Raw genomic sequence first — 25,881 nt, 5'->3', positions numbered from 1 at the left:
ATACGTGGTGCGTTCCCATCCAGGGGCAGAGGAGGGAACAATAACAGACGCCGCCCTCGTGGCAGAGGGGGTTCGCAAAATCAGGGCAGCAGAGAATCTTTCTCTGAGAAGCCCTTCCAGCATCCCTGAAGGGTTGCCCGGCTGCCCACCTCTGGAGGCAGTCGGGGGAAGATTATCGCTGTACCCAAGAGCCTGGCAAGACAATAACACAAGACAAATGGGTACAGTCAGTCATATCCGGAGGCTACAGAATTCCCTTCGTTCGCACCCCCTTGAAGTCAAGTCCCTTCCAGATGTTCCACCCAATCTAAGGGACCAAGCAGTGCAAGAAGTTTCAAAACTGCTAAGAAAAAGGGCCATCCAGCAAGTCCCAGCAGACCAACAAGGATCCAGACTTTACTCAAGGTTCTTTTTGGTACCAAAAAAGACGGGACTGGAGACCCATTTTGGATCTCAGCAGACTAAACAAGTCTGTACAAAGAACGAAGTTCCGGATGGTCACGCTTCAGACCATTTTACCCTTCCTGGGTCAGGACAATTGGATGTGCTCCGTAGATCTTCAGGATGCGTACTACCACATCAAAATGGACAGACGCTCCAGAAGATTCCTTCGCTTCCGGCTGGGAGCCAGCCATTATCAGTTCAGAGTTCTGCCCTTCGGTCTCACCACAGCCGCCAGGGTGTTTACCAAATGTATGGCAGTAGTTACCGCTCACCTGAGACAGCAAGGATTCCAGGTGTTTCCATATCTCAACGACTGGCTCCTCACTGCTACCATCAGACATCACATTCTGCGAGCCAGAGACTGCACTATCAACACTTGCTCCAGGCTAGGTATCACAATAAATTTCGAAAAGTCTGCATTGTCACCCTGTCAGTCTATCACCTTTATAGGCGCAAATTTAAATACCAAAGACATGTTAGCGAGCCTCCCACCAGACAGGGTGTTAGTGATTCATCAGCATGTCAAGGTTTTATTAGCATGCAAAAGAATTCAAGCCAGGTTTGTCCTTCAAACTCTGGGTCTCATGGCAGCAGCGATTGTACTTGTCCCTCTAGCTCATTTTCACATGAGGATTCTCCACTGGCTTCTTTTTACCCAATGGTCCTTCCAGCAACTTCCCATGTCTTAACATGATTATGGTCACTCAAGCATGCAAGAAGCATCTTGCATGGTGGATGGTCTCTACATCAGTGCTCCATGGCAGACCATTTGTTCTCCCCCCTCCAGTGGCTATGGTGACCACGGACGCTTCCCTGATTGGGGGGGGGGGGGGCATTATCAGGGCAGAACAGTCCAAGGCACCTGGCAACCTCACGAGTATCATCTGCACATAAATGTCTTGGAGATGAGGGCCGTGCTCTTAGCATTGCAGGCTCTTCAGGACTCTCTTCCTACCAGGACTATTGCAATTCAAACGGACAATATGTCTGTAGTGTGGTACATCAACAAGCAGGACGGAACCAGGTCCTACCCACTATGTCGAGAAGCACTCAGACTCTGGCAGTGGGCGATCTCTTCCCAATGGTTTCTGATTGCAACACATATCCCTGGGATGTCCAACGTCAAAGCAGACAGACTGAGCAGAGCAATTCTCATGCCTCACGAGTGGTCTCTGAACCAGGTAGTTGCGGATCAAATCTTCCGCAAATGGGGTCAACCTTGCTGCGACCTATTTGCAACTCCCTTCAGCAGAAAATGCAGCAATTTCTTCTCTCTCCTTCCACTTCCCGGGCATTCCACCAGAGACGCTCTAGTCCACGATTGGCCTCAGGGGCTTCTTTATGCATTCCCTCCTTTTCCCCTAATCCCAAAGCTAATTCAGAAAGCTACCATATTGGGTTGCAAAATGATCCTCATTGCTCCTTACTGGCCTTGACAAATATGGTTCACGTTCCTGCATCTCCATCTTCTCGAGCAGCCTTGGACTCTGGACCTAGTTCCAGACATCCTGATTCATCAATCGGGTGGGCTGCACCAATCCCTACACTCTCTCCAGCTCACGGCTTGGTTGCTCCACTTCCAACCCTAGCCAGGCTCCCAGATGTCTCCCCCTCTGTGCACGAAATCCTTTTGTCATCACACAAGTCTACAACCAGAAAAACTTACGCTAGTAAGTGGAAACGTTTTTCTTCCTGGGCAGAGGCAAAAAGTATAGACCCCTTTTCAGCCCCTGTACACTACATTTTGGAGTTTTTTGCGGAGCTCTTCCATGCTGGGTCTGCTTCCGCTACAATTAGAGTTCAGTTGCAATTTCAAATTTTCACATTGGCCTGTTGGAAAACAATATCATGTCCCATAAGCTGTTTAAAGCCGTTCTCAAAGGAACCACTCTGCTCAGGCCCCCACTGAGAGATCCTCCACCACCGTGGGATCGAAATTTGATTTTAGCTTCTTTAATTTTGCCCCCTTTCGAACCTGCAGCTTCTTGTTCATTGAAGTTCTTATCTTGGAAAACCTTTTTTCTGGTAGCTATTACTTCAGCCAGAAGAGTTTTGGAACTACAGGCTCTTTCTATCCGTCCCCCCATACCTCGTGTTCCACAATGACAGGGTTGCTCTTAGGACTAATCCTTCCTTTCTTCCTAAGGTCTCTTCAGAGAGTAACTTGAATCAGTCCATAGACCTTCCTGTGTTTTTCCCTAACCACTCCAACAGGGCGGAATGTAAGTTGCATCAGTTAGATGTTCACAGGCAGCTACGCTTTTATTTGCATAGAACCAAAGACATTAGAAAATCAGATCAACTTTTCCTGTCTTATGCAGTAGGTAAACAAGGTCTTCCGGTCTCCAAGGTAACCTTATCCAGGTAGTTGACTTCTGTCATCACATTCATATATCAACTCAGGAATAAAAGATTACCAGTCAAACCAAAAGGTCACTCCACCAGAGCTTTAGCTACTTCGGTGGCTTTTCAGGCTAGGTTGCCCATGGAATGTATTTGTGCTGCGGCTACATGGGCCAACCCACATATCTTCATTTCGCATTACAAGTTGGATTTGGTTTCCAGGCGCAGAGCTGATTTTGTTTCCACTGTTCTGAAGAGTCTCTTCTGATGAGCCACCCAGGGTTTTAGGTGCTAGGGACGCTGTCCCAACCAGCAAGAATGAAGGTGAGATCGACAACATAAAGAAGTTATGTACCTACCATAACGTTCCATGTTAGTTGTCGTCTTCTTGCCTTCTTTTTTGCGTCCCACCCTCCATCCCCCTGTCCTAGTGGACCAAGAAGAGTTGTTCTTGATTTTTCACTGGCTGAGTCTTCTCTGGCTATTTCCTTCTGACTAGTAAGTCTCTCCAGTAGGATTTATGCATTCTAGGATAGTATTCCCTTATTATTGCTATGTCTGCAGTTAGACTTACCAAACGAGATCTGGGTATCTAGCGCTAGGCATCATGGGATATAGGGGGGCCTCGAGCCAGTAAGCAGCTCTCGAGCTTTTGAAGATGGCCGAGTCGGAGCCGAGGATCAGCTCCGAACCCAACCAGCAAGAAAGAAGGCGAGAAGAAGACAACTAACATGGAACTTTATGGTAGGTACATAACTTCTTTTTTTAACAGAGGTTGCTTCTACAATAAAAGTATATATATTTTTATGCTTCTTGTGTTTTACTGGTAACACAGGTGTTCTTGGGTGGACAGTAATATATCCTATTTACTTCTGTTATATCACATGAATTTCTTTTAATAGTGTTGATTATTGTGTTCATTTGTTTTATCTGATCATTAACATTTTGGTTCTTATTGACTTTCTGTAATGTATTTCTTTCATCGTTCTTAATATGTCTATCCATCTCTATTAAATCAAGCAACTCTTGCTTTAGATTGTTTTCTTCTAAACTGTGGGCACATTTTTGTTCTTCATTTCTTGTGGGCATTCTTCAGATAGTTCCAGAACATCTTCCTGTGACGTATTCTGTTCAGCTGCATTCTTTTATCATCCATTGCTCTTTCATATGGGAACTCATTGACCTATCACTCCACAATATTTACTGCATCAGATTTGCCACCATTCCTGCTCTTTCCCTTGCTGTGCAACTCCATCGGAACTTTTGTATTGGTTTCCTACTGAAGGCTGCAGAGTATCTTCATGTGCCAACTGATCAGATGCTTCCCTTTCCTCCTTAATTTGGGTTCCATCATACTGTGATGTTACCAGAGTTGGATTTTCTACACTAAATCCTTCACTTCTGAGGTAGTCCATAACTTCCGTTTCTATTTCTTTAACTTCTCCATTACTAATCCACTTTTCTACTTACCCCCTTGTTTTCTTATTTTTTGTACTGTAAAATTTTCTGTAGCCAAATGCCCTTACCTGTATTTTTCTTCAAATAGCTTTGGTTCTACTTTTTTGTGTTGATCAGTTTTGCTTTCTCCTTTGACCATGTTAAATCTTTTTTTTTCCCATGTCCATATTTCTTCAGATGTCTCCCGCTCCACCTGTTTCTCCTTAATTTGGGAGGACTTTGTTTCATCATGCTGTGACGTAACCTGTGTTAGACTTTTTACACTAAATCCTTCACTTCTCAGGTATTCCATAAGTTCAGATTTTATGTTCCCATTTTGTGATCTTATTTTTTGTATTGTGAAATTTTCCATATATGGGTGCCTTTGCATGTATTTCTCTTCAAATGTCTTTAGAGCTGCTTTTTTATTGTTTATTTTGGCTTTCTCCTTTGCATAAATATTACACCGTATCAGATCTCGCTTTCTCATGTCCATGTTTATTTTTTATACCTTTGCAAAACCAGTAGGTTTTTTTCTTTATATTTTTGCAGTTCCTCATTCACTTCTTTTTTCAAACGGCCCAAGATTTATTGGTATATATAATACCTTTCATGAATCTGTTGTATTAATGAAAAGAAATTTGCATTTGAAGCATTTGAGTTTTTTTCATGTGCAAGGATGTATCTTTCCTCTAATTTCTCTCTCAATCTTTTTGAATATGTTCTATCTGGAAATTCTGGGCTTCTTGCATAACAGTAACAATGCGTAAAGTCCACTGTGTCATCTTTATTGCTCTTTTTTCACCTGTCAATGTTTGTTGTTTTACACTTTATAATAGTGATGCTGTTGTTTGAACATACTCACCATGACAGCAGATGCTCACACATCTACACCTACCTCACGTTTTTTTTGGGGGTGTATTTCTCTATATGATTTTTGCTCCTGTGCCTGTTGACCATTACGTTTCATCTACTTGGATATGGTCTGTCTATCCATTTCCTTTAGAATTTCACCAGAAGTAAGGGAGCGAGATGTCCAAAAGGATCATTCAGATAGCAGTGGACACTTTATGCCCTCTCCAGCATCTTGGTAATAAGGACATTTGTAGTGTCCTAACCCCACCCTTTGGGTGAGAGGACATGTGATACACTTTACACTGCAGTGACCTGCTTTGACTTCCACATTGTATTGAACCCTTCTTGCACACTTGGGTTGATGACTACCACCAGGCATTCCCTTGGTGAGCCTAGTGCCCTCACATTTGCAGCGTCTTCCCTCCTGCAAGGGACTGAAGCAGTTCATGGACATGCCCATCCTACTATGCCAGTTCTGTTAGACATATGCAGTGATAACTGAATTACAGTCACCTGGGCTGTAGTCAGGGTATGTCCTCCTTTGCCATCATAGTTGTCTTGAGTACCTCAACTTTGTTTAATTTTAATCTTCATTACTTTAGTGTTCTCCATTAAAAAATCCACTTTTATCTTCCTCATCCAGAATGATTATCAGCTTCAGCACACCTTTAGTGTCTTACACCTGAAGCCCCCTACACAAGCTTGGGACTTACCTTTTTGTATAGATCAGTTTACATTTCTTCTGCTTGAGCCTCTCTTCCCCTGCCTTTTGAAACATTTTCAGTGGCTGTTATCTGTGCCTGGCACATCTGGTATGAAGAACCCTATGCAGCTGTTTTTCAAGACTAAGTTTCTTTGTGCAGTAATCCTCACTTTGAATCCAAAAATCTGAGGACATAATCATAGTTAGCCTATAACCATTGCCCTTTCTTCCCAGATCAGACCAGTTTAGGTGAAATTCATATTTTATAACCAAATGTTTATAGGTCCAAGCTGTTTTATTTTCTTTGAAAGTCTGCATGTTTTTCCCCCAATGCAGTGCTTTCTGTGTAGGCTGCCAAAGTATTTGCCATTGTCCTTATGGCAGTCACGGCTGGAAAGGGTCTAAGAACGGCAAATTAATTTATTGGTCAGTAATAATAATAATAATGGAAGTAAAATCACTAACATTACAGCAAATCATCTTGTGGTTCAGTCTTTTGTATTCATCTTGAAAACTCAAATATTACATGTCAGAATTAAGAGATAGATGATGCAGATACAAGTTTATGTAACTCTCTCTTAGCAAGGTATTTTATTGGAGAACTGGAAGTTAATACTCAAGAAGTTTGGTTTTATTTATTATTCTGTCTGAGCAGAACTGAGAAGACACAGATAATGCTACACTTTTCAGTATGTCCCAGTAATAGAAGTGATAAATCTTACTAATGTATTTGATTTATGAGAAGCAGGGAAGGCTAAAACCACAGTAATGAAACAGAGTTTCCTTATTGTGAGCTAAGATAAAAAAAAGTCATACATTAACCATTCCCTTCCAAAGAGGGAGTATGTTTCATGGAAATTAGTGGCACAGCATGTAAACTATTTTGATTGGGCAGCCTACTAGATACAGGGAGAAAAATTTGCTGTTTGTTGTGATGACTTTCAGAGCCGTAAAACACATTGCATTTCACTGCCTTTCTGACAGCGTCTGCTCTCAATTACGTTTAAACTCTCTTCCATGCCTCTCAACAGTCCAGATTTTCAAAGAATGTTCAGATTATTCCTTCATATTTTTGGTCAGTTCCTCATCTCATAACATTTGTGATTTACAGACAACCCAATGAGGATTGAAGTTGCTAACTAATGACATACATTTGATTTTCAGGGTTTGTATAGTACAGGAAACGCTCGTTAAGAAAGCTTGTGATTTTAGCCACTTTTTATGTTTATTACAGGAAGTTAGGGGCACATTACTAGTACGGGCAGCAGGCAGAAACACATTTTTTTGTTCTGTTGCTGTCATTTGCTGGTCAGTACAGGCAGATTATACTGCAAAGCGCTATATCCAACCATAAATTAAGCAGGTGGTGCTTAACAGGTGTTAAGGTCGGGCCTTGCACCACTCTGGTGCATAACTGGTTTGTCTTTTTCTGAATATCAGAGTGTGATCATCATGCTGCATATACTACAATAATATAATGCCCATGTGTTAACCAGGCAGGCCCAGTGGGCAACACAGTCCCTTTTTAGGGGCAACTCAGAAGCAATGTCTGGTTAAAATGACTTGCTCAAGGTCACACAGGAGGCAATGAGGGCTGAAAGAATCCATTCATGTATCACTGGAACTACATCTCACAACTTTAACCTTTTGTGCCAAATGCCTTATTAACATATGATACTGATTTAAAGAATAAAGCCAAAAGCACTAATTTTGTTGAGATACATGATTCATTTTTATATGACAGAATAGTTTGTTATATATGGGATGATGAAATAAGAGGCAGAGTAGCAAGATGCTGACCTGACATTAATAAATGCCATAGATGTAGCTAATGGCAGTGAAATTACTTCAGTTTAAAGTCGTTGACAGAAGCATTATAGATGTTTAGAGAGCAGGTCAAAAAATTATTTAGAAGAAGCAGGTATATGACAAGTATTGGTCTGGGGTGTGGCTATAAACATGAATATAAAAATATCAAGCTTTGTGCCATTTATATAATCCATGTAATAACCGAAACAATTTTGACAGAGTGGGCAAAAATACAAATCACCGTCGAAGTGTGTGCCTTTGGTGAAACAAAACCAATTTTGTTTGGCACTCAGATTATGAAAGAGTACTTAGAATAAACCAGACAGCAAAAGTAATTGTGTGAGTGTCGTTGAGAGCAACTCAATAATAGAGTTTTGTTTAAGTTAGACATTGGGGCAGAGGGTAGAATGATGTCTTCTCAAATTTTGAATTGCTGAAACCAAGCCAAATCCATATGAATCTATGTATGCAAGTTGCGTGTTTGTTCAGGCAGTTTGATATCTCCAGTGGGGAAGAAATTACTTGGTGTTAAAATAAACGATATAAAATTTAGATTCATATTTTTTGAACAGAAGATCCTTAAGTACTGGGTCATCTGTCTTGTCTGAGATTTGGTATGGTGAAACAATTTCATGAATTTAATGTGAAAGTCAAGAATGTATTGCAGAATTTTGATGGCATGGAATGTTTGCCAAAAACATTGAAGGTTCTAGTAACTTTAAATGACAGAATTGTGAAAAAATTGCAACAGTAGACAACACTGCGTGATTGTGAAACAAACTGAATCAGTTAACTGATGAATGTCATGGTTTAATATGTTTAAACTTAGTAAAATTTGTATTTATGTAGACCCACAAGATCCTAATAAAGAAATTAAGAGGGAACATTATTAAGTTCATATGGTAAAAGCTGTTGCTGCTGTCATGCTGATTGCAGATTTTCTTTTTCTCCATGTGAGATACTAATCAACACTTTTGGGAAGTTAAGTTAGAGGAATATAGCTCTGAGCTATTAACTTTTTAAAATACCTGTGTGAGGTTGCAGAATTTTTAGATAATCTCTGGAATTTCTTTAGATGCAAAAGTATTTTAGAGAACAGTACCTCTGATGATTAAAGGATTTCATGGTACAGTTAACTGCGATGCTACTGCAAAGTAGCATGTTCACCCACTGGTTCAGTTCAATAGAACAAGGCAGTGTATCCTCAAGTTAAATAAAAGTGTAGGATCAGAACTATAACATTAAGGTAATATGGGTTTTGATTTTACTTCAAGAGGCCTGCCAGTATAAGATGAGATGCTCAGACCTCTTATGCATTCATCACTAGAAGATATATGTAGACTTTTGTGTGTTTTTTGGGCATGTTGTAATTTCTGAAGTTCGGTCACAACCTGAAATTAGTGTCAGTAAGAAAACTGCATGATAGTTATGCAGAATGGCACTGGGATGTGAAATAAGAAAAGCCCTTACAACATTTTAAATGTCTTGTCACTAAAGGGCCAACTGAATTTTTTGTGTGTTTATGTAAAGACTGCCACATTATTTAGTTGATGCTGATGCTAAGGGCATAAATGATGTGATTTTAAAGGAAGACCTCTGTGGCATGTGGATCTGGAGTGTTTACTCAATATGAGAAACTATATACACAAGCTGAGAAGGAATTGATTTTGACAGTTTATGGATGTGAAAAATTAAATCCATCAGTTTATTTATGGCCAAGAGTTTAAAGCTGAGAGTGACTGTAACACAAACAATTCAATGCACAATACTCAACCAGGGCTGCAAAGAATTCTGTAATATTTGCATAATGTATGCCAGGTGATAGTGTGCACAAATATGTCAAGTGTTTCCTAACTACAGGAAGGTAATAAAAATGTCTTGAGAGATTATCTTGAAGTTAACTGTATTGTACAACTACCCATGAGGGAAAAGTTTGAAGAACTTCAGAAGTGTATTGAGGAAATTCCAGTAATGACCTGAGAATAGTTTCCTTGAAAGATTGATGCCCTTCTATTCATATGTTGCAGTATTTGTAACATGAGGGGGAGCCCACTGCCAGCTAACTCGTATGTCTGGCCAGTATATAAACGTCTACCAATACTGTAGGGTGCATGCAGCATTGCACATAGTACTGGTCCTGCTTTGGTTATAAAATGACATCTGGCATAAAGCAGACATCAGCACTTACCAAGCCTCAGAACTTTTCTGCTGTCAGTCAGATCGTCTTGTCTGGCTGTTCATCAAAGTTGCGGATTCCGATCAGATAAGTACCCCATTTGGGTTTTTTCCTCTTGCTTTGCTTGCTACTGCTGTTGTTGAGGTTACATGTCAGCTAGGAAGGGCGAGTGTTTGTGTGGAAGGCAGATATCACAGAAAGACTCCCACAACCTTTATCTCTCTTGCCTAGGCCCTAACCACAGCCATACCTCTTGCTCAGTTTGTAAGGCTTTTGTTCCCTGAACCTTGCGTAGTTGTTTAGCTTCCCTTAATTTCTACCTAGGAAACCATTGCCTTAAGCGCCTAGCATGCGATATGAAAGCTACATCGGGTTCTTCAGGTGAGTCACTGATTAAGAAGGCCAAGAAGTCCAGGCCTGACTTACCTGCTGCTCCTCCAATTCCAGAAGTTTGTTCTGAAGCCAGTGTTGGCCTGGATACTGTTTCAGAGTCAGTAGGCGGACCTTCTACAGGTACCGTGTGGAGGCTGTGAAGGATCCTACTAGTATGTCCTCTGGGGATACACAGGCACCTGCTTTGGACGCGGGGGGGGGGGTACCCAGGCACATTGTTACTGAAGGCCTGTGTGGAATTCCACAAGTCATTGTTCGTAAAGATATCCCAACTAATATTTTAGAGTGTAGGCTGACGTTGGGTCCCTCGTTCTTCCACCGCATGGATGTTCCACAAAAGAAATAGCTGAAAACTAAGCATGTTTCTCTTGTTTTCCAAGAACGGCCTGTAGATTGGCAAGCCTTCTCCGAAGGGGTCTTTAATGCTTTCATGTCGCTGAGACAATCTTCAGGTCTCTCTCCTTTCTCCCTCCTTTTTCTCTGCTTTTCCACATGAGGATTTCTGTGGAGGTTTCATCAGATGAAGAGGATTCATCTGGTGGTGAGTCTGTGGCATATTTTGCCCAAATTTCGCCACCCTTAGGATATGCTTCCCCAGAAGAAGAATCAAGTGGCACAGATTCTCCAGGAGAGGATATTTCCTTTCAGGGAAACCATTGTTAAAATGAGGGAGTTCTTTAAATGGGATTGCTCTCAGGTATCAGACTTCCAAAAAAGGTATTATGACCTTCTGTAGATGGATTCCCCTTCCCCTTTTTGCCATACCTCCTGTTCTGCCAGCATTTTTACATGCTTTCTTAGAAGCCTGTAAGTGCCTTGACTCTTCCTCCTGCCCCTAAAAGGTCAGTCTATAAGGTGCCAGAGGGTTCCAGATTCCTGTTTAAATCTCCCTCTGCAGACCCTGTAACAATTTCTCTGTTTGTTGATAAGGTCTCCAAGATGTTGCCCTCATCTTCCCTTCTCCCATCAGACAAGGAGAGTAAAGTTATGGAGAGGCTGGGGAAGAAAGTTTATACTCCATAACTCTGGCATTCAGGACCATAAACTACCAGACCCATATGGCTAAATATTCCATGGCCCTTCTCCCTTATGCTTGTAAGTTAATTTCAGAGCTTCCGTATTCTCCTACAAAGCCTCAGTTATCCTCCATACTGAGCTGTTCTGCTCAGTTTACACACCAGTTTAAGTGTAGTTACGATGCTGTGGAGGGATCAGCCAGAGCTGCTGCTTCTGAGTCTGTTCTCAGGAGGTACTACTGGCTCAGACTACAGCTCTTGCCAGACAATATAAAAGCAAAAATTATGGATGCTCCCTTGGACAAACAGGCGTTGTTTGGTATTTCTGTTGCAGAACCCTTCGAGTCATTACAAGAAAAGGACAAAGAGCTGCAAGACCTTAAGCACATTTTTGCATCCCCGGTTCCAAAATTTCAGAGGAACTACCCCTCTGAAACACTCTTTGTTAGGAAACCTTCCAGATCCCAGTCTTCCAAGAGTACAAAATATACTAGGAAGCAATTTTCAAGCAAGTCTTCTACAGCTTTTCCTGCTGCTCAGAAGCAACCCTTTCAGGCTAAGCCAGGTAGTCTGTAACTACCTACTCCATAGCAGCCAGACTCCTCTTTCCTTTCGCCTTTCCCTTTCTCTCCCTGCTTGGAAACAGATCACCCAGGATCTTGAGTCCGCACCTTTATCATTCAAGGATACTTCATGAGGTGGAAATCTCCACCTTCTTTCAGGGGGTATACCTCAACCCCCAAAAGAACAGCTGGATTACTTTCCCCAAGTCATCTCTCTCAGCGCAGCATTCAGGACGTGCCACCTTCACAAATGGGGAAAGGGTTCTACTTCAGGCTCTACCTGGTCCCCAGGAAGGATGGTCCTTGGAGGCCCATTCAGTGTGTTATCCCACCTAAACACCTTCCTGAAGGTTCTCACCTTTCTCATGCTGTTCTTACACACTCTTCTTCCCCTCATTCTTTCTCAGGCCTATGTAGTGTCTCTGGACATCAAGATTGCTCATCTCCACATCCCCATTCACCCTCAGTTGAGGAAGTATCTTCACTTTGCTATTGCTTCCTCACATTTTCAATTCTCCGTGTTGCCTTTTGGATTGTCTACAGCCCCAAGGGTCTTCACAAAATGCTCAGCTCCTGTCTTAGCGTTTTGCAGACTAAGGGTATCTAAATTTTCCTGTACCTGGATGATCATCTTCTCCAGGCTCATTCTCCAGACACTCTTCAAGAGAATCTGCTCTTCATGGTGTCTTTGCTGGAGGGTATAGGATTCACAGTCAGCTACCAAAAATTTACCATAATTTCTTCACAAGACCATGTCTTCCTAGGAAGCAGAATCCAAACAGACAGGATGTTGGCTTCCTTACCACCTGAAAAGGTTCTGTCTCTCACTAGCTACTTCAGGCCCTCTTGCCTCTTCTGTCCATGACTGCCAGGGAGTTTCTCTGCCTCTTGGGCTTTATGGCATCCACTATTCTCATGCTACCCCTAGCCAAGATGCACATGAGGAAATTCCAGTGGTACTTCAGATCAGTTTGGGTGCTTCTCTCCCTTCCAGTGGAGTTTGTGATACTCATTCTCCCGTGCTTGAAAAAGGAACTAAATTGGTGGATTCAGCAAAGCTACCTTGAATCCAGACTTACCCGTATAGCCACCCTTTACCACTCAGGAGCTGTACACAGATGCTTCAGACTTGGGTTGGGGAGCAGCCCTGGCTTCTTGAAAGGTAAAAGACGTGTGCTTCCCCTCCCAGAAGAGGGAATACATACATGTAAAAGAGATGAGAACCCTTATTTTGGCTCTACAAATCTTCAAACCTTTTCTTCCAGGTGCTTCGGTATGTCAACAAGCAGGAAGGGACCAAGTCTTATCTCCTGTGCAGACTGGCTATCCAGGCTTGGGAGTTAGCCTAGCCTCTGAGTCAACCCACCCCCAAACCTGTTTACATTCCTTCTACTCAGAATGTTGTGGCAGACACATTGAGCAGGTCCTTGACTCAATCCCATGAATGGATGTTACACAAGAATGTGTTTCTGAACATTGTCCATCAGTGGGGTACACCTCGGGTAGATCCCTTTGCCTCCCCCATGAGCAGGCAACTTCCAAAGTGTTTTGCCAGAGTTCCCAATCCTCTGGCATGGAAGGTGGACGCCCTGTCCTTTTTTTGGAAGGGGATGTTTCTGTATACACCCCCCCCCTTCCCACGTCACCAAAAGGTCCTGTTGAAGATTCAACAGGAGCAACCAAAAATCTTGTTGGTGACTCCCTTTTGACCAAGACAGCACTGGTTCCCCCTTCTTCTGCATTTAGCCAAGGACAATCACAAGTTACCCCACAGAGTGGACCTATTCACACAGAACAAGGGATCTCTAATACACCCACAGATGACAACCCTGCAATTGACCCTGTGGGTGATAAGGTTTTGATTCTTTTCAGACACCTTTTTTCTGAGGACATTCTGCAAGTTCTGCAAGAGGCCAGAAGACCCAGTATTAGGAAATCCTATATTTCCAAATGGAAAAGGTATTCCCTCTGGTGTCTTTCTAAGGACCTGCAACCACTGCTAGTGGGGTGTACCAGTGGTTCTGTCTTGCTTGTGTGAATCATTGAAGAGTGGATTGTCGTACTCTTCAGTAAAAGCTCATCTTTCCTCTATCTCAGCGTGTCTGCCTTTGACTCCTCCCTTGTTCTCAAGGCTGGAAGCTAAACTTTTCCTGAAGAGTGTCCTACATATTAGACCACCAAGAAAACCAGTTCTTCCTCCTTAAGATCTAAATTTTGTTCTAGAAAAACTTAACCCGGGCTCCTTTTGAATCAGCAAGTCTTTCTTCTCTTCAGCATTCCACCTGAGAAACGGTTCTTGTGGCCATCACCTCAGCTAGAAAGGGTATTTGAACTTCAGACACTGATGGCTTCTTCCCCCTTTACTTTTTTCCACAAGGATAGGGGTTTCCTTATGCACTAACCCCTCTTTTATGCCCAAGGTGTGAGTTGTCACTCAGTCAGTCAATTAATCTTCCCATCTTTTCCCATCTCCACAGTCCTCTAGTGAGATGATTGTACACACCTTGGATGGTCATAGACAACTCAGATTTTATTTGGACAAAACCAAGCCTATTAGTAAATCTGATAGTCTTTATATTTCCTATCATCCTAGGGCCCTGGGCAGGCCTGTTTCCAAACAAACTATTTCTACTTGGATTTCCAAAACCATTTCCATTTGCTGTGTGTCCCATGGAAATACTCATACTTCCCCAGATGGTGCACATTCCACCTGAGCTGTGTCCTCTTCTGGTGCCTTTTTCAAAAGTCTAGACACCTGCGCTATATTAGAAGCAGCTACCTGGTCCTCTTTACACACTTTCACAAAACACTGCAAGTTGGATGGCATTTCCAGGTCTAGAGCTGGTTTTGCAAGGGCTGTTCTGCAGGGGTTTGTAGAGAGTGCTACCGACCCTCTGCGCAAGTCGTCCTCTGCATGAGCTTTGGTATTCTCCTTCATGTTATGAATACTGCAACATATGAATAGAAAGACACAGAGTAGTTGTGTAAAAGTTTAGAGTAACCGTAGATGTTCTTCTCTTCTATATGTTGCAGTATCTCATACTTTCATACAGTTTCTTTTTTGCCTTGGCCCAGAGCACATTGTTCACAACTGTCCCATTTTTAATAGCCATACTTGTAATCATTGGGTTGAATTGTTAGCTGAGTTTTAGACCAGGAAAGTGGGTATTTGCGCAGCATGACATCCACGAATCACACCAACTCTGACCCTTCTCATAAATAATGGGAGAAGTGTCCCAAGCTCGTTAGGGTAGCAGATGGCAGCCGTTTGCAGTCCACATAGACTCTTGATTGTCGAAGCAGAAGAGACACCTTTGAAGTCCCCTCTGATGACCAGGTGCATTGCTGAGGTCTCTACCCTGACTCTTTTTGGAGTCTGATATTCCAACAGCTTCCTCCACCTTGCCACCTCCACAGTTGCACAGGTGAAGGATTTGGGTCACCGACTGGGTTCTGGGCCATTTTGCACGTCTTAGCTTCTGATGCCCACAAAAGATCTGATGAGAGGGCAGAATCCCCCAAGTTAGAGAGGAGTAGTCAGTGGACTGAGAGCAGGCTACTGCTGCCAGCCCTGCCTGGCACCAGTACATCTGATGCCACTTCCTAGGCCTTCTTTATGTCACACTCTCCAGGCCTATCAGTAGGATCTAGTCAGACCAGCTGAGGATCTCCTAGTAGCATCGCCCTGCCAGAACACTTGCTACAGGATCTTGTCTTGGAAAAAGAAAGGGGGACCTTCCCCCCAGGAGTCCACTATTTCTTACAACTTTGAAGATGAATTAATATGTGTTGGCCAGATCTACACCGATACATATGCTGATTCAGAGTCTGATAATCTTGCATCAGTTTCAGCATCTGAGAACTTCACCCTTTGGGAAACACTTCAAAAAATAAGGGAGTTCTTTAGCTAGGAAGTTCTGGACTTCCCTCAACCCAAGAAAAGGGTAAGGGAATTTTTAAAACTCCCTCAGCACAAACCTTTTTCTATTCTTCCAGTACTTGAGGTAGTGGATGCTGTCATACATGACCCTACCCTGCATCCTGACTCTCAACCACGTGCTCCAAAGAAACCAGACTGTTTTTACAGGGTCTTGGATTCCCATAAGTACCTTTTCAAAAAATCCTGCAGTGGAGTCTTCTGAGCTTTGTGTCTCAAGATCCAAGGGAGTTAACAGCAGCATCTCTAGAAATTGTCTGCCAAATGAGAAAGAAGGTAGGACTCTTGAGAGATTTGGCAAGAAAGTTTGCTCCTGTGTCATCCTGGTCATGAGAATTCTCAGTTGCCAGTTATATGTGTTGAAATCCCAGGAGTCTCTTCTGGACCAAATTGAGAGACAAACTGGAGAGTATGGAGGATAGAGGTCTTTCTAAAGGATTGTTTAAACTTCACAACTACTTTTAACAGACTGCTAAGCATTGTTTGTATTGTGGCTTTGATTCTTTAGAAGCATCAAGCAGGACAGCTGCCTCTGGATCAGTTATTCATAGACATGCCGGTTAGGAGAACAGCCCCTCCCAGAACATTTGTAATCAGAACTCCTGGATGCACCCTTAGACAAGGCATATTTGTTTGGACCTAAGGTTGAAGATATTTTTAAGAAGCTGAAGGACAAGGCTAAATCCATGCAGACACTCAAGGACATGTGCAGATACAGCCACTTAGATTTAGCAGGAATTACCTTATTAAACCCTGGTTCTGTCCTTCATTTCTCTCAACCCGGTGAAAGTGGGAGGATGACTAGAAGGGATAGGCGGCAGAAACAACAGAGGAGATGGCAAGCAGATTAGGGACACAAGCATCAGGGCCCCAGCAGGGAGCAGCCATGACTCAGCTGGGCACTTCCCCATCCCCCCACAAGTCCTACCCCAATCCAAGACGATCCCTGTCCTTAAAGGAATGAACAAACGTCACTCTGGACCAGTGAGTCCTACAAGTAATAAAATCAGGTTAGAAACTGCAATTTGACTGCCTTCCAAACCTTGCAGGTATTCCCTTTATCCTAAAGGATAAAGGAGACAATAGTACAAGTAAATCTGTTAGCTGCAGACTCCATAGAACCAGTCACCTCTAAAAAGAGGAGTCACAGGCTTTTACTCAAGACAGTTCCTAGTGCCAAGAAAAGAAGGAACATTGAGGCCTGTCTAGGGTCTGTCAGTACAAAGCAGGTTCATATTGGTTCCAAAATTCAAAATACTCAATCTACAAAAACTTCTGCCAGTGCTGTTACCTCAGCCATTCTTGGTCACCCCAGATCTAAAAGATGCATACCGCCGCATCCCTATTGAAAGAGCTCACAGATGGTATCTGCACTTCAGAGTAGATGGAAAATGTTATAATTTTTGTGCTCTGCCCTTTGATTTGTTTACTGTGCTTAGAGATTTCACAAAGTGTATGGCCCCAGTAATTGCTTTCTGCAGGATTAAGGACATTGAAATGTACCCCTCTCTGGATAATTGCCTGATTCAGGGCAAATCTGTCAAGAAAATTCAGTCATCCCAGCACCTGACCATGACCATTTTTCTGGGTTTCATTTCTAATATAGCTGGTGTTCCTGGGAGCCCTGCTAGACATAGAACTGCCAGACGCTGTTGAGGGGGTAGAAGAAAAAATAATATATTTTCGTTGAAATTAAAGCAGTCCCTTCCATTGGAGTTTTGACCTCCATCTCTCTCACTCTCTGATGTATTGTGCTCAAGCCCCATTGTTTTAGCAAAAAAAAAAAAAATAACAACAGAGAGAAGAGGAGAACAGGAGGAAGGCATAAATGAGTTAAGTGACAAACTTGATGATGACAGCACTGAAGAACACATAGCTCTCCAGGTCCTAGCACTAAAAATTCAGAGGAAACTTTCCCTGTTACTTTACTTGGAGATCCAAAACTGTCCGTCATAATTGTATTTGAGCATTTGTCTCAAAAATGTATTCAGTACTGATACTGTTTTTTTCATTGTCTGACATTGAAGTCAGGAAAAAATTATTATTCCGTGTAGGCATTCATCTGCCTGGTTTTAGTTCACATCAAAGCATTTTTGCACACTTAGAACTTTTTTAACCAAACGATGGTAGAGGCATTCATCACCATCTAACAAATTATATCTTAAGGCTTCAATCTCCTTGTGTTGGGGTGGCGAGAGCCCCTTCCTCCGAGCCACGTTTTCGGATTCCCGCCTCTCTATTCTACCAGGGTCTCGTATAGGCTCCAGTTCCAGATATTAATCTTGCAGTCATCAGAGTTGGACCTCTTAATCTTGACCTTGGCATTGATAGTTTTGTGTTCTGGCATCTGTGGAACCTTTGCCCACGGTGATTGGATTTTGTCTGTTGACATCAGCCCAAATTTTACTGGCTGACACTCCTTGTAGTGGCCATTAGAGTCAAATGGTGATGTAGCTTCCATGGTCATGGACAGACTGAGGATGATCATTTCTGTCCAAAAGTCAATCCCAAAGGGTTTTCAAGCTTTGGCTACTTGTGGTGTAATGCCTTCAACCCAGGAGATGGAGTCACTATCCATCCAGATGCTGATATTGCAGCTGCAGTTGTATTTGCTGCCTTCAGCATCTACACAGACCACAAAATCCACCTCAAGACATGCACCTTGTTTGGCACTTTCTCCACTCACTCTTTCTTTATGCAAGACAGAGAGGGTCAATGAACCCTGGCAATATAACTGTCATAGGTCTATTGCAGTAGTGTTGTTTGCCATACTTAGACCAGTTTCTTTAGAGACCATTTGGGAAGAGCAAGAGCTAGAAGAGACATGTGGACTTCCATTGTGAGTCTTCCAAGAGAAGTTGATAAAGTATGAGGAGATTGATTCCCCCACCACTCCACCACATATTTGGGAAAGTTGCAAAGATGATGAGGCAAAAAAGGGGAATGTCTCACAGACCCCCATCACTGCTCCTCAACACATCCTGCTTTAGACCGTCCATGCCTCTTAATCTTCTTCTTGGGTGCTACCCCCATTTAACAAGGTGGCACGGCTGGTTACTAGGACAACCAAGTAAAATCCTGATATTATGGCATCTGTCTTCAGAAGGCCAGACAAGATCTTCCAACCTCCCAAAGAATAGATTTGCTGACTTGATTACTGAGTTAAGATATTCCTCTGTTCAGTTGCTAGATATCAGTTTTTGATTTCCACAAGAGGCTAATTCTTTGCCTCTGACTTCCTTGAAAGTTTGCAAGGCCTTCCTCAGAGGTACTTTTCTTGTCCACTCTATCTGAGATCCTGTTCCACCATAGGATCTGCATTTTGCATTAAAAAACTAATTCTTCCCACATTTGAAAAAGCTGCAAAAAGCAGAATTGAAATATATGTCTTGAGAAATCACCACTTTCACCAGCATCATGTATAAAATGTGTGCCAATCCTTGTATATATTGTGCTTGCATAATAGTAATCCTCTTATGCCCAAGGTATCAACAGGGTTGAACCTTAACCAGTCTGCAAACCTGACTTTTCCAAAGCTTTTTCCAAAAGGGACAAATATTTACTGCGTTGTATGGATATACTGGTATTTTAGAATCTGCTTGTACATAAAAATGAATAAATATATGTGCTTGTGTATGTATGTAGATATATGTACAGTGGATATAAAAGGTTTACACACCCCTGTTAAAATGTCAGGTTTTTGTGATATAAAAAAATGAGACCACAATAAGTAATTTCAAAAGTTTTCCCACCTTTAATGTGGCATATAACCTGTAAAATTCAATTGAAAAACAGAGGGGGGAAAATATAAAAAATAAAAAACATACAATACGCTGGTTGCATAAGTGTTCACACCCTTAAACTAATACTTTGTTGAAACACCTTTTGATTTAATTACAGCATTCAGTCTTCTTGGGTAGGAGTCTATCAGCATGGCACATCTTGACTTGGCAATATTTGCCCACTCTTCCTTGCAAAAGCGCCCCAAATCTGTCAGATTGCAAGGACATCTGTTGTGCACAGCCCTCTTCAGGTCATCCAACAGATTTTATATTGGATTTAGGTCTGGGCTCTGGCTGGGCCATTCCAAAACTTTAATTTTCTTCTGGTGAAGCCATTCTTTTGTTGATGTGGATGTATGCTTGGGGTCATTGTCATGTTGAAAGGTGAAATTCCTCTTCATCTTCAGCTTTCTAGCAGACGCCTGAAGGTTTTGGGCCAAAAGTGACTGGTATTTGGAGCTGTTCATAATTCCCTCCACCTTGACTAAAGCCCCAGTTCCAGCTGAAGAAAAGCGACCCCAAAGCATGATACTGCCACCACCATGCTTCACCATGGGGAGGGTGTTTTTTTGGTCATGCGAAGTGTTGTTTTTGCGCCAAACGTACCTTTTGGATTTGTTGCCAAAAAGTTCAACCTTGGTCTCATCAGACCATAACACATTTTCCCACATGCTTTTGGAAGATTTGATGCATTGTTTTGCAAATTTTAGCTAGGCCTGGCTGTTTTTGTGTGTATGAAAAGGCTTTTGTCTTGCAACCCTACCCAATAGTCCAGACATATGGAGAATATGGGAGATTGTTGTCACATGTAGTACACAACCAGTACTTGCCAGAAATTCCTGCAGCTCCTTCAATGTTGCTGTATGCCTCTTGGCAGCCTCCCTGACCAGTTTTTGTCTTTTCATTCATCAGTTTTGGAGGGCTCCAGTTCTTTGCAACGTCACTGTTGTACCATATTTTCTCCACTTTTTGACTGTCTTCACTGTGTTCCATGGTATATCCAGTTTTGTGGAAATTTTTTTGTAGCCTTCTCCTGACTGATACATTCAATAATGAGATCTCTTTGATGCTTTGTAAGCTCTCTGCGAACAATGGCTTTTGCTGTAGCAGACAACTGAGTAAATGTCAGGAAAATCCTACTGGGGCAGCTGAACTTTATTTGGGGTTAATTAGTCTCTTTAATTGCTGGCAGGTGTGTACCCAAGAAGACTGAATGCTGTAATTAAATCAAAAGTTGCTTCAACAAAGTATTAGTTTAACAAGAAAGTATTAGTTTAAGGTTGTGCACACTTATGCAACCAGTGTATTGTATGTTTGTTATTTTTTATATTTTTCCCCTAAATTTTTTTTTCAATTGAATTGTGCAGGTTATAGGTCACGTTAAAGGTGGGAAATGTTTGAAATGATTTATTGTGGTTTCATATCACAAAAACCTGGCATTTTAAGAGGGGTGTGTAAACTTTTTATATCCACTGTGTGTGTTTGTGTGTGTGTGTATATACATACACACACACAAACACAGTATATATTTGTGTGTATTCATATATATACACACACAGATATATATATATATATATATATATATATATATATATATATATATATATGTAAACATACATACATACATATACAAACACACGCACACCTTTGAAATATCTTCCACATTATTCATTTTCTATTCAGAGTGTTTGGTTTCAAAGTTTCTAAAATTACGTTGCCAGGTAGTTGACAGTATAAAGTTAATCTACAAAAACGTATAGTAAGCCCTCGCCTCTGTGCCCAGAACTCATTCAACCAGAGCTTTGATTGCTTCTCATCCTTTTTTCAAGAATTCATCTTTAGGTTATATATGTGCAGCAGCTGTGTGTGCTTCACTGAATACTGTATTGAGTCTTCCTTGGTGCCACAGGTATTCAGGGTGTGCTCCCATGAGGAGGACATTCTAGGAGAATAACATTGGGACTTTGTTGTGGTTGTTGATGAGAGTGGACCTCCTTATCTCAGTTACTGAAGTACATATGTGTTGTTAGTATTATAATATTGATCCCGTAGCTTCAGAGCAGACAGGATGTAGCAGCATATATGATTGTAGTGGTTGTCTCTGACCCTCTTTATAGCACCTTACAAATCTTGCTTGCTGTTTGTTATGGGTAAAAGGGAAGGCACCAGTAACTTAGGCACATTTAAGATGCCCTAATGATTGAAAAAGGCAAACTTGGTCATCAAGATCTAACATTACACTATGTGTGTGTGTGTGTGTGTGTGTGTGTGTGTGTATATACATATATATGTGTGTGTATGTATATGTATATATATATATATATATATATATATATATATATATATATATATATATATAAAATCTATGTGTAACTTTTTCTGTACTTTTTTTTTTTTGTACTATAATGGTGTTGTCGCTTTAATGTTTGGTTGTCTTAACTCTTTTTTTTTTTTTTTTTTCTTCCTTAATTACAGCTGTGTTTCCAGAGGAATTAGGAACTAGTGTCCCTTTAGATGAGCATGAGATGAAACTCTTACTGTATAGACCTCTTGATGGAGAGTGGGGATCCAGGAGCAGGGATGCAGAATGTGAACGAATTATTTCTGGGATCAATCAGCTGATGACACTAGGTAAAAACATACCATTTCATGCAGTATTTTATAATTCTGTATTGTAATAAAATATTTATTGTATTGATTTAACATCTAAGGACTCAAGTCTTCTGCAGCAAGTAAGTCTGTTTAATTATATACTTTCAGTACCCATGTCTTTAGAATATAGGACAGGCTTATTTGATATTCCTTAGTGTGTTTCCTTTACTTGTTATGTCAGGCTTCTCGGCATAGTTCTCAGCAGACTATCAGGGACAAAGCTAAAAGTAATGGGGGTAGGGGTTGTGTCAGTCTGCAATTTCTGAACATTAGGAAGTATGAAACTCTAAATGTTTGCCATTATTGACTGCTTGTAATACTCGGTGAGCTACAAGAAAATCAAAAATATGAGGCAAAATCAGGAAGGGACCACTCTATGATGTGTTATGTTGTAGCACAAGATATTTCTCTGTGATCATGAAGCACCAAATGTGCAGTCTTCTCAGGTGGAGAGTTTGTGCCAGAAGGAAAATATCTTACTTTGGAGCCTTCTATGCTGTGTGACTGTTGGAATTTCTTCTTCTCACATCCTTATTTTGATATAATTCATAACCTTCTCTAGCTTATAGGATCGGATGCACATGTGCCTCTCATAGGCATATGATCTCTTGTACTGATCTAGGTGGCTGCATATATGACTTCCCTTCCTGTGCAGTTCCCCTGTGCAGGTTTTACATTGATCATAAGAAAGTTTCCACAGTTCTGCCTTCTTGAGTTCTCTTATGTAGGAGTCTGTTATTCTTCACATGCATTAAGACAGCTTCTCCTTGTCTGGTGAGATGTTAATCTTGTACCTTTCATCAGCCAGTGACAGGAGAAGTACATTAAGTCCACCACCAGGAACCAGAGGTTATGCATTCTAGGATGTAGACACCAACTCTGTGATATTGGAGTATCCTGTCCATAATCACACCCAGCCAAACTCCCTCATAGGCTGGAGTGGTGCAGTCCTCCATCCCCCCCCCCCCTCATCCCATTCTCTGTGGAACTGTACAGCTAAGTGTGAGCAGGCAAAACCTATGAATCCATATCCTCCAGCTGGGCTGACTTTGTTTACTCGGATACTGCATGTGAGACTACTGTTCATCATCTGATGTGTCCTGTTGTCATAGATGCAACATGGTTTAAAACCAATACCAAAACACATACTCCATTGTACACTGCCCAAGAGTTGGGATCCTGGGACTTCATAGCTGTCATTCTGATGTCACTTCATGCTTGATGCAAGTCTTGTCACTCCTGTTTAGAGCTAGCAGTAAGGTAGGGATTTCCCTGTCCCTCAGTATCCTGGAACGTAGATTCGAGGAATGAAGTGATCTTTTTATCAGAGACCAACAAGGATGCTTGAGAACTCCTTCCTCTGTAGCTGTCCTGCTGATAACCAGTCCTTAAGGAAGACTCTAGGAACTATGAAATTCAGTATTGACTGGCTTAATATTCCTCTGCTTTTTTCCCCCAGAAGCACCCCAGACTGTGTCTGGGCATGAATGATTAGAAACCTCACTGCCTGGCCATGTGGTATGGAAGAATTAAAGCCGTGACTGTGGCTAGGCAATCTGTTTGATTTAGCGACACAGGAGCTTGACAGACCAGGTAGAGGTGGATTGGGAGTTGAGCAGCCAACACCAATATCCCCATTTTGGTGGCGAAGGAGAGTGTTTTGCTCACTGCATTGACAGCATCTACAGGAGTGCAGGTGTATTACCTGCTGCAGTGAATCTAATAAGCTCACTGCACAGCAATACATCAGATACTGGACAGTTAAGAGAAAAGCTGCACCAAAACCATGAACTAATAAAAACAGCTCCTTTATTAGTAGCTAGTACACCAAATAACAGTACTTTCACAGACTTAAATCAGTTTCCTCAGGCTTCAACATACAGCTTCGAGTCGCACCTTTTTAAATGGTAATCCATTATCAAACCTGTTAGTGTCTTAAAGGTAACTAGCTCATTTAATACAGTTATGCAAGTATGTGAGCTCTGGTTTTATAGAAAATACTTTGTTTAGACCGGGAGCTGTATAAACCCTAAAGAATAAAATCCATTTATTTTCACATCGCTCTGTTTTATTTAAAACATCACCACCTGTACTACAATTATGAAATTGCTGTAAAACTTAAAAGAATGTGTAACACCTTTTTCTTGTATATGCTTATGTAGTGAGTTTGTTAAAACCTTTCTTCTAATTTCTGACGTGTGACTACTAGTCAGAGTTTTTAACATCTGATTTGTCTTTCCAGTATAAAAAGATGTGCATTGACTGCACTTAGCCATATATACAAGATGTTTAGTACTACAATTGCCATTAGCTTATAAATAAAATTCTGTATTTCTAATGGGATCAATAAAACTTGGATTAGTGTATATATATTTGCATAAAGAGCAATGATTACATTTTTAGTGGCCTTTTTATTAACATGAGGTACGTTCAACTTTTGTTGTTCTCTGTAACATAGTTTGCTCTTTAAATTTACTCTTCTATTCACACCAATATCTCTCAACTGTGTAATTTGAGAGAGTATAGGCCAATGTTTCCGAATAATTTGCTTTATGGCTGGTGTGTTCTGATCATAAGTTAGAATATAACTATAACTTTGATAAACATTTTGAGAAGCTACTGAATTTTTTGTTGATGTCTATGCTTATGGGAATAAATGGGGCACATTTAAATCTCTACCAACCAGTACCTGTTCCTTTAAAATTTCTGCCCTCTCTCTACAGTAACCTCTTTTTTTCAAAGCCATTAGTCAGTTGTTCTAACTGTTGATGTAACTGATCATTTTGTGTATTTAATCTACTCAACCTTGCCGTCTGATTAAGCATAATATTATCAAACATATACATAGGGTGCATACTATCTCTTGATAAATAGGTAAATTTTTAACAGGTTTCTTGTAAAGCATAGTATCCAGTTTCCCTGTTAAGATTTTTATTAAAGTGATCAGTTCTACAATATTGAATATTTTTCTTAAATTTCAAAAATTTTGCAGTAGTGTGTAAATATGCTATGAATTCATGCAATACAATCAGTGAACCCGTCTTCCAAAAATCTCTCAAAAAACTACACTATCCTTATAGTTATCCTCTTGGGTATTAAATAGTGCCTTCATCTCCCAGTAATTTAATACAATATTGGCATAGTTGCTTGCTACAGGGGTGCCCATTGCAACCCCTGTTTGCTGCTTATAATATTTATCAAGAAATGTAAACATATTATTCTCTAAAACTATATACGACAATTCGCAGATTAAATTAATATTTACATGCCCAAGTTGTGGTTGACTAACTACATATTGTCTAAACATTTCAATACCTTCAGCATTTGGAATACATGTAAACAAGGAATCAATGTCAAGAATGACAAGGTAACAGGTTAATACTGAATTGTTAGCTGACCAGTTAAACAGCAGTTCTAAAAATTCTGTTGTGTCTTTAACAATAGTAAACCTGCTTCAACTCATTCTCTAGATACATGGATATAGACTCAGTAATCCACCCCCAGGCTGACACGATTGGTCGTAATGGTGGTTCAGTGACTGACTTTTATGTATTTTTGGGATTCCATATATCATAGGAATCACAGCTGAAATTACTTTCAAATAGTCATACACTTGTTGGTTAAATGCACCTTGTAGTATTTCAAGCAAACGCATTTGAACTTGCTCAGTGATGTTATTTACCACATTAATATTAATACAAACATAGTCCGATACATCTAATAGTTTCAGCATAGATGTAACATATTGAGCCTTAATTAGAATAACACCAC

At 41.1% G+C, this 25,881-nt stretch overlaps 1 protein-coding gene across 1 annotated transcript in view; it reads left to right on the top strand.

The window, feature by feature from the left end:
* LOC122814218 (pleckstrin homology domain interacting protein) overlaps window positions 1-25,881 on the top strand; it is a 2,625,611-nt gene that overhangs the window by 1,978,787 nt on the left and 620,943 nt on the right. Inside the window, 1 exon segment of the mRNA XM_044086823.1 lies at window positions 21,934-22,089. Coding sequence (XP_043942758.1) covers window positions 21,934-22,089 — 156 coding nt within the window.

Source organism: Protopterus annectens, chromosome 1.part1 (assembly GCF_019279795.1).
Source record: "Protopterus annectens isolate FY-2018-M chromosome 1.part1, PAN1.0, whole genome shotgun sequence".
Taxonomy (NCBI): domain Eukaryota; kingdom Metazoa; phylum Chordata; order Ceratodontiformes; family Protopteridae; genus Protopterus; species Protopterus annectens.
Note: the sequence above shows the minus strand (reverse complement) of the source record. Positions and strands in the feature narration are given on the sequence as shown.